We start from the raw sequence: 9,913 nt of genomic DNA on the forward strand, positions 1-9,913 counted from the left end.
CAACTTTATTATTGCCTCTAGGGCATATTTCCTTCACTGCCCCCACCTGGTAGCGAACGGGGGTCTGACCCACCTCCAATATGCCGACGACACCATTATGATGGTGGAAGGCTCGGATGAGGACATTCAGAATCTCAAGTTCCTCCTCCTCTGTTTCCAGGAAATATCGGGACTCATGATTAATTTCGCCAAGAGTGAGGTGATGGTCATGGGATACTCCCCGACGGAAGCTCAGCGCATTGCCAACCGCTTGAACTGCCGTTTGGGAACCTTCCCAACCACCTACCTTGGTGTGCCGCTTAGTGACACTCGCTTGCTTGAGAAGGATTTTCATCCAATAATCGCCAAGCTCCAACCTAGGATGGAGCCATGGCAGGCGAGGTGGCTATCCAAAGCCGCTCGAGTGATTCTGATGAACTCCTCCCTCATTATCCTGTTGATGTATATCATGGGATTCTATAGTCTGCACGAATCCCTTCACCACGAGGTCACCAAACTCCTTTCCAAATTCTTCTGGGTAGGAGAGAACAACAAACGGAAGTACCACATGGTGAAGTGGTCTGAGATCTGCAAGCCGAAAGACCAAGGAGGTCTTGGGGTTATTTCGTCCAAACGGATGAACATTTCCCTCCTCTCCAAATGGCTTTGGCGGATTCAGACTGCTGAGGGCGGTCTATGGCTTGAGATTATTCGCGCAAAGTACCTGAGCGGACAGCCACTGGCGTTCGCATATAGATCTGGTGGTTCCCAATTCTAGCAGTCAGTGATTCGTCTGATGCCGGTTTGGGTATTGGGACCTCCATTAAAATAGGCGCTGGCGCTAGCACCCTGCTCTGGCTAGATCGATGGGCAGGGACCCGCTCCTTTGCGGACCGCTTCTCCGCGTTGTTTCCGATATGCGTCCGCCCACAGCTTTCTGTGGCTGTGGCCTTAGCTGATTTGGGTGCTATTTCCTTTCGCCGTACCTTTGGGGCAGTGGAACTTGAGCAATGGGATGAATTGCTCGAGTGTATTGCCTTACATCCCCCCTCCCTGGATCCCGATTCCATTTCTTGGCACCTTGAGTCAAGTGGCCGCTTCTCGACGAGATCCCTTTATCAGGCGATTGTCCCCACCCCTGGCCCGTGGAACTCTCGGTGCTCTGGGAGATCAAACTCCCCTTGAAGATCCGCATTTTCCTTTGGCAATGGGTCCGCGGTCGCCTACCCTCAGGTACGGAGGTCCGCAAACGTAATGGCCCCGGGGATGGTCTATGCCCCATTTGTTTGGTACCGGAAGACTGCAATCACATTTTTTTTTCCGGCGCCCGGTGGCACAATTCCTATGGAGTTGTCTCCGGGAGGTGGTCGGTGGCAACTGGTGCCATGACAACCTCCCGGACTTGTTTGGGGAGGTCCTTAGGCTCCCCGGCCCTAGCCGCCCAGCCATGTGGGTGGTGTTGGGCACCCTAGCATGGACCCTCTGGTGTAATCGTAATAAGATAGTCATAGAACGCGTGATTCCTTGGCGTGTGACTGATGCTATCTACAAATTGTGTGGCCTTCTACAGCTTTGGAGACCGCTTAGCAAGCGGAGAGACCGGGACGCCATCAACACCATCATAGCGGGTCTTCGTTCTTCGGCATCAGCTTTTGCGCCGTCTCCACCACCTCCTCCGCCACCTCCCGAGCCGGATTAGCTTCTTTTTTAGCTTTATTTGGGGCTTGTCTTGTTGTGCCCCCAGCACGACTTTGACTTGATTACTCTCTATACTGTGATGTTGGATGCTTGGTCCGTTGCTTTATAATATAAAGCGGGGGAAACCCTTTTTCGTAATTCATAGAAACATCTCAAAACTCTCTGGTGGCGAGGAGTGGTACGCATCCGTTGCATCACTCGATTCTGAGGTAACCTTTGCGAAAGTAGTCCTCAACTAGTGAATTCTTTTTTTCCACTAGGTGCTTTGTTGGATCCGAGCAATCCTAAAACATGTTCCATCTTCCCCTTTGACTCAGCCCACACTTTTTTGGAGTTGGGAGTAGATACCTACTGAGCGAGCCTGACTGCGCATCGAACAACGGGTTCTAAGAACAAGCTTGGCCCATGTTGCCCCCGAGAAAGAAAGTGTTTTTATTTGTTTGTGTTCTAGTAATAGAGTTTGTCCACCTACCTGCCTATTGTCTTATTTATCATTTGGCTAATCATTCTTTTTAAAATAGTTCTCATCTGATTAAAAAAAATTTAATATGACATATTCCAGTTACCACAGACCTGTAAACATATCCACGATAGTTTTGCAACTTTGTGACATAAATTTATGACAACACGTTTTAGTAGTGCATATGGGTGGCGAGCGCACTGCATATAATAGCGCACACTTTATACATAGATTATCATTGTTACAAGTAAAATTTTGAGGGAGTGTTAGATGCTTTTTGCGGAATTGGTGAGCTCCCCCACCTAAATATATTGCTCATGCGCACACCAAATATATAATATTTCTAGAGATAGCACAGATTAATGCCTATCATGCTTCAAGCATGAGTGTGTGGCTGATTCACCAATGCATGTGTTTACCATGAACAAGATTGAACACTGGTTAATCATGGCATTAGGATGAACAGTTTGAGTAGATGTGTGATGGAACTTGGCTCATGAATTTTATGCTTGCATGCTCCATCCATATAATCTCACCTGGTATCTTAGTTCGGTTCTTGCCATGAATCTCCTGGAGAGAAACTTTGAACTTGTATCTGAGATAGTGGAGCAAACCAAAGCCAACGTGACATCATTACATTCTTATGCCTTGAACCTTGTTTAAGTCTAGCAGCAGAGCGATACACACACGCATGTCTATGATTTGTATATTTATGCAAAACCTTTTTCAAATCTAGCGGGTAGCGGCATGTCTACAAGCCTTAGCGCCATCAGAGGGAGGTGCACTCCTCCAGCTAGAAGATATGATGTCGCTTGCTAGGTCGTAGAGAATGTGAAAATTTTGCTGCATGATGTTGCCGATGAATGTCGTCTCGTCATTGGCGGCACATTGTTCCAGCTCCCCCGCGTGCACATCCTGATGTCCTCCACAGGCACCAAGTAGTTTACCACTGACAGCTGTAGTAAATTGTCGAGACTGCAGGAATGATTTTGGACGATTTCATCCAGCTGTACATTGATCAGATTGTAAATTGTTCAAAGATTGTTGATAGTAAGAGTTGAGCTTCCTATCATTACTGAAAAGCTTCCTTCAATGTTTCGATGTTTAGACAAAAGCAGTCAGCTGTCCACAGAAACCGCCCACGATGATGCCACACTCACAGTCGGCTCATAATTTTTACGGTCGGTCCCAACAAAAGCTACCTGGGAAACTCGCTCCACATTCCACATGTGTTTCCTTTCCTTAAGAAACGATATATGTGTATATATGCATAGCAAAGTGAGTATTGTATATACACACATAGTCTTCGAGTTCATCTGCCCTGTCTAATTCACCTAAGAGGTCAGAGCATCAAGGGTGATGCAAGACAACACATCTTCTTCCCAGCCGAGCTAACCTCATCCGAAATGCATGCAGACTACCATGAATCTTCAGAGCAGTGCAGAGCAGCAGAGCTTTATTACAGGAGAGAGCACGCCGTGGGGTGCGTTCATCTGGAACTTCACCTTCTGCTGGGGGTGCTCTTGTCAATGCTCAGCCGTGCACCACGCCAACAATTGCCCAAAGCTAGCCGTTGTTTTCGTCTTATCTCCAGCTGGTGATGGAGTTCACGCCAGGATCTGACCATCTCCGAGTCTAATCTGTAAGAGAAGGTCAAGTATTTCAATCAACTTTAGTTTGCCGATTATCAGCATCTGGTGATCCATCTGGAAGGAGGCCCAGGAGAGGCAGAGGCAGCAGGGAGCTGAGGTTGCAGATCACGATCAGCAGAGCCAGATTGTCGAAGTTGTCCCTTGTGACACCCAGAAACTGAGTTAGGCCCGCGCCCACCAGACCGCCAGCGACACTTCCCGCGTTCGAAATGGACATCAGGGTGGCGAACAACGTCGCTTCCACTCCCAGGGGACACAACCTCGCAGCCAACACCAACACGGGCATGAAGGAAGCCTACAGAACAATTTTGAACATCCTAAGTGTTTATGTCAGAAGTGTAATTTCTAAATGTGAAAAAGGAGAGCAGAAACGACACGGTTCAAGACCAGGTGCATAATATTAATATCAAGTACCGAGATTATGCAAACACTTAGCCCTCGAGTTAACTAGTCATTGCAATTACCCGCAAAAAAGAAAAAAAAAACTAGTCATTGCAATAATGTTTCATACCTGACCAAGGACTGTGAGAATCAAGGAATCCCCAATGGAGAACCATTCATCACTTATCCCCAGCTTCCTATTGAGCCCAGTGACAAGAAGAACCTGGAAGTGGAAAACACACAACTAACTGCTAAGCATGATTTGCCAACAAAGAGAAGTAGGACTGCTAGAATAAGTAAGCAGAGAAGAGGACATGTGTCATTCCAAGGGCAGAACCTAAAATTGTTGTCACAAGAAAGATTTTCCTTAGTGGAACTGCCTTCAGGAACGAATTATATATTCCGACGCCCAGTAAGGATGCAACAGATGTGAGGAGTGTGACACGCCCTAGAAACTCTGGAGTGAATCCAATCTTGTTTGTGCTGAAACTCATAGAAAGGAACATAATCAGCCATTTTAAAAAGACGACGATCACACAAAATACTAAGATACATATGTACAACCAAGTAGCAATTTACAGTCATGTTCCCTTCTGTATTTAGAGTTTTATAACACTAGCATCTTAGAACTCCATATTTTCCTTCAGAATCCAAAAGTGTGTTTACAGAATATAGAACCAGGTTTAACAGAACGATTCATAGCAATCAAGTAGATCAAATCATCGAGTCTGTGGAACATACACGAAATAAAACATGGCAGAATCCGACTTTGGTGTTGCTTGCCAAAGGAATATGAACAAAGTAGGCAAGAAAATGTTCGGTTGCTTTACAGCAGTCCAAATCTGCCTGATCTGCTGCTTAGAGCTTTCAATCAATCCTGAACTCGAAAGTGAGATGGAACGTTCCTCAGAACACAAACACTGTTCATTTACAAGAACTGCAACAGCAGATGTCATCAGGGGTAAAAATGCCGTAACACCAAAGACCAATCTGCATTTAGTGAAACACCTGATCAGTGAACTGTAGTATGCAGAAGTGTCATTGGCTTTTAGAAAGTTCCTTTGCACCAAGGAGCAAACCTTACACCATAAGTATCCACTAGAGAACCACTGAAGTATGCGCTCACAATTGCCCCAAAGGATGAGGATCCCCAACATAGTGACTGGAGAGATCCAGATGTACTCTGTGACTCACTTCGAGCTCTCTCAACGACCATAGAATCAACCACCTGCAGTATTTTCAGTTAATCACAAAACAAACCATGAGTACTAACACCAGTATCCTCTATCCTGACATGGGTCAAACACAAAAATGAGCTCATTAGGTACAGAAGGAGATATTTCTGTTTTTAGAATATATTTCAGATATACTTTCTGAACTTTTGACAAGTGAGGCCCATACTGAGTTGAGTTCTTTGAACAACGTATCAAGTATCAACGTAATATTTTTTTGCATATATGATCTATTTTGAGTTCCTTATAATTTAAAAATCAGTTCAAAATATATTCAGAGCATCATGAATTACTCCTCCTATTATCAGGCTATGTGTCATGATAGCACGTAACCCTGGGAATAGTTTGGACGGAAACCTTAGTTTCAGTTTGGTTTCCCTATTGATTGTGTTTGGCTGGTTTAAATGGGCTGAGAATCTAAAACAATCTGGTGTAGTTTGGATTCTATCAACTACTGGATTGGACTGGTTTGGTCTGGACACAGACGATTTGGTCTCAAACCATTTCAATCTGTGGACAGAATTCAGTTTCTCGACCAAATAGTACAAGACGCCATCTTCCAGTTCGCTTCACTCCATACACACGTACGTACTTAACTCAATACAGTCCATCCATCAATGGCATGCATGGAGGCATTGAGCATGAGTGGTCTGTCCGTGATCCCGATGGAGTACGTGCGGTCTGAAGATGTCGTCGACGTGGCCGGTTTCGACGCCTCCGACCCGAACTCTCCCTTCAGTGTCACCTGCGTGTCCGACGTGCCCGTGGCCACGTCATGCATGTGGCCGACCATGGCATCCCGGCGGACCTCATCGACGCGCTGCTCCCCGCCGGCTCCGGCTGCGGACCACGCATGCTTGCCGGGCACTCGCCCGTGTACGTCCATGTCACCAAAAAGCTTACGAGTGCACGTCAGCATGCTCGCGCCTTGGCTCCTCGCATTCTCTCCCTCGGATGGGTGGGTGAGCACGTCGATCCTCACGAGCATGGGTAGGCGAGCACGCCCGCTTCTTGTGTCCATGGTTTCAAACCGCAGATTCAGTCCAAAAACGAAATATAGTTTGGACGGGTCTGGTTAGAAAACGTGCGTAGTTTGGTTTGGTCTGAATAATGATGGTGAAATTTTGGATTGGATTGGTTTGGATGGAAGAGGTAGAGTCGTATGGTTTGGGCTGGCTTCAGTTTGGTTTTGAAACTATTACCAGGTTTTAGCACGTGCATATGATATGTGTCCAAACCTTGCTCAATGACTGCTGCTCCAGGGGTGACCAAACCTAACGGAAATGCTAGAAAATTATGTTTCATTTGAAACAGTAAAAGCATTGGATCAGACCATCCCATTATGGACAACCTCGAGCTGTACCCCTAAAGGGGACTATCATTTTCTGAATGTGAACTTGTCAAGGATTAAACAAAACTAAGTAACTAACTACTACACCAGCATCATTGATGATCATTCAAAGGAAATAAAATAAAATATTGTGACAATACTTTTTCTGCTCACTTACAACACCAGAGAAGGCAACTGCAAGAGATCCAAGAATAATAGAGAGCGCTGCACTGTACTTATCATCCACAATCGTTGCCATCAAGCTCCATGAAATTGCTCCAAGGAGTCCTGATTTTTTTTTTAGAAAAGGAGGATGATCCCCGGCCTCTGCATCTGGGCGATGCATACGGCCATTTTATTAATTATTTTCACAAGACCTTACAAAGTAATACAATAGTAAGACTAAAGCCGCCGTCTAAGCAACAAACTGTCGCTATACCTATCCAGTTGATGAAGGGGCGCAGATAGCCTGAGCCTAATACCAAACAGACATCGCAGCCAAACATAATATCTAAGACCTGAGGTCTCATCCAGGACGCCTGCCGGGCATGGGTCTCACCTGTCCGGCGTGCTCTCATAGGCCGCCGCCGCCAACTGCCACCGCTCCATCTTCAGATAGAATGAGGTATGACCTTCTTCGATATCCAAAGAGGGGGACGGAATCACTGCATCATAAATCAAAACAATATAGTGTCATGATTCAAGTACGTGCAACATAAAAGAGCAGTAGGAATGAGATTTGATATTTCGGTGAGACCTGATAAAACCAAAAAGAGGCTTGACCAACCACGCCAAGGCTGAGAAACCAGTTATAACTGCAATCTAGATAACATGAACCAAATTAATCTCCGTGCCAGCAGGTATTGCCCAAGGTTTAAATTGTTACAAGAAAAAAAAACTTTTAACATACACTCATACTATGTTTTAACTCAACTGGAACAAAACCATGCATGCGTAGAGAAACTTGAAAAAGATAACCGTATATAAAGAAAAAAGTTATAACTACAGCAAGAAAACAAAGATAGTGGCAGCCATACCTCTGCTGGATCAAGCTGAAGATCATCTTTCAAGTAAAAGCTGACAACAAGTCTGGAAAGGCCCAAAACTCCTTGCACAAAATAAACAGTGGCAACAACCACGTTATGTGGGGACAAATCCACCCTGAATGCCTTCGAGTAACCTGACTTGGACTTGCTACTGCATAAACCATCTGTCCCGCGTTGATTGTTTTCTCATTTTTTTTGTTGGAGTATAATGTCCGGTCCTCTCTTTCAGATCGGTCTTTTGGTTGCATCGGTTAGAGCATGCACTTTTACATGGTATCAGAGTCAAGAGGTCTTGAGTTCAAGATCCGGCTGGCGCAATTAAATTGCAGCCCACTTTCGATCCACGTTTAGGCCTAAGGAAGCCACACGTGAGGGGGGGTGTTGACGTATAATGTGCTGCCTAGTCTTTTACATCAGATCGGTCTTTTGATTGCATTGGCTAGAGCATGCACTTCTACATGGTATCAGAGCCAAGAGGTCTTGAGTTCAAGACCCGCCACACGTGAGGGTGAGTGTTGACATATAATGTGTTGTGTAGTCTCTTTCATCAGACCGGTCTGATGGATGAACTGGTTAGGTGCATAAACTTACAACCAACAAGTTTAGGGTTCAAAACCCAGTAAACGCAATAAATAATTGTGGCCTGCCCCCCGCTTACGCTGCCCACGTCATATAGCTCCAAAGGAGCATAGACGTGAGGGAGAGTGTTGGAGTATATTGTCCGGCCCTCTCTCTCAAAATCTCCATTCCTAGTGTCTCCTTTAGTCGAAGTTGTCTGAATTACTGGCCTGCACTTCCTACAGCACATAATATGATAGGAATTATAGTGCATCTCACAACATTGTCGAAAACTAAATATTAAAGAAGCTTTGTCCAAGAAGTACAAAGCAAAAACACCAGCCCATGACATCAGGTCGGCAGTGCCACCCACCCGCGTCCACCGCTGAGACCCATTGTGCCACGCCATGGTTGATGCGGTAGATGCAACGGAACACCGCATATCCCCGATGTTGTGTAGCCATCCCTAATGTTTTCTGAATTTACCGTTCGCTAGGTATAGATGAGTCTGCGCTTTAAGTAATAAAGCGCCCCTTTTCGAAAAAGTTGAGTCTGGGCATCATTCTGAATTCGCTCACTTTGCTAGGTTCTTATAATAAACATATAGGCATTTCCCACATTTACATGCATCGCATTTAGGACGTGGATTTTTAGAGCACTTGCACCCCGGCCTTGCTATCCTAACTCTTCAATACCACTTTAAGATCCATGCGGCACAACTAACTTTCTATACGAAAATTTTCCTTTTTTGTTTCTCTCATATAAAACATATCTTGAAGTTCAAAGCTTTGCAGTGTGGCAAAACTTTCTAACTAGAATCTAAGATAAATCTTTCAGATTTTTTTATCAAACATAAATATACAGTCCGACATAAATACTAGAAAAATGTTTTTTTAATCAAACAAAACTTATTTTGTATATTTATGTTTGACAAAAAATCTGAAAGATTTATCCTAGATTCTAGTTAGAAAGCTTTACCATGCTGCATAGGTTTGAACTTTAAGATATGTTTTGAGTGGGAGAAACAAAAAAGAGAAATGTGCTTGCATGAATCGCGATGCAGAAAATGGATGGCTAGATAGAGAGGGCCTGGAAGCAGGTGCTCTATCTCTACTCCTAATGGCTGAGTTGGTGAATAGTATCCATGGTTTATTTTCGTCCATTTTATTTCACTGGTTTTTTTGGTCCCTCCCCCACCACCACTCTCCATGCCGGTTTATGTTTCTCTTCGCCCTTTTTTTTAGCAAAGCAGCACTTTCCTAAACTTTCCTAACTTATCTAAATCAACCAATCTCTCTTATTAATGCAATTTATTTTAGAAAACAAATAATGGATTTTCTGGAGACAAATAATGGATTTTATGGAAATTAACATGTAAATCTCTACCATATCTAAAAAAAGTAAGGTTCCTTTTGTCCTGCACAATCTTCGTCCACCCCTAGATTCACACCCGCCCGCGTGAAACAGAACAACAAAAAAATTTGGGTGCACATCTCACCTCACCAAACAGAGAAAAAACCTAGCGCTACTGCTTACCTCTCGCGTGTACGAATTGGGGCAGCGGCGGCCGTCCAGAG

General features: G+C 44.7%; 1 protein-coding gene across 1 annotated transcript; it reads right to left on the reverse strand.

Moving 5' to 3' along the window:
• Positions 1 to 3,799: 3,799 nt before the first annotated feature.
• Positions 3,800 to 8,745, reverse strand: LOC123101652 (folate-biopterin transporter 1, chloroplastic-like). The gene is made up of 11 exons (XM_044523006.1): positions 8,663 to 8,745; positions 8,505 to 8,575; positions 7,770 to 7,963; positions 7,490 to 7,554; positions 7,350 to 7,397; positions 6,911 to 7,025; positions 5,250 to 5,398; positions 4,912 to 5,160; positions 4,485 to 4,653; positions 4,301 to 4,393; positions 3,800 to 4,084 (listed from the first exon to the last, which is right to left on the reverse strand). Exons 1-11 carry the CDS (start codon positions 8,743 to 8,745, stop codon positions 3,800 to 3,802), a joined length of 1,521 nt encoding a protein of 506 aa, XP_044378941.1.
• Positions 8,746 to 9,913: the final 1,168 nt, after the last annotated feature.

The sequence above is a fragment of the Triticum aestivum genome, chromosome 5A (assembly GCF_018294505.1).
Source record: "Triticum aestivum cultivar Chinese Spring chromosome 5A, IWGSC CS RefSeq v2.1, whole genome shotgun sequence".
In the NCBI taxonomy this organism is placed as follows: Eukaryota; Viridiplantae; Streptophyta; class Magnoliopsida; order Poales; family Poaceae; genus Triticum; species Triticum aestivum.

Coding starts and splice junctions, on each gene's coding strand:
- LOC123101652 (XM_044523006.1), bottom strand. CDS start 8,745: ATGGCGTGGCACAATGGGTCTCAGCGGTGGACGCGGGTGGGTGGCACT. Junction 7,026..7,349: donor AGAAGGTCATACCTCATTCT/ATCTGAAGATGG, acceptor TCTAAAAAAAAA/ATCAGGACTCCTTGGAGCAA. Junction 5,161..5,249: donor GTGGATACTTATGGTGTAAG/GTTTGCTCCTTG, acceptor CACTAAATGCAG/ATTGGTCTTTGGTGTTACGG.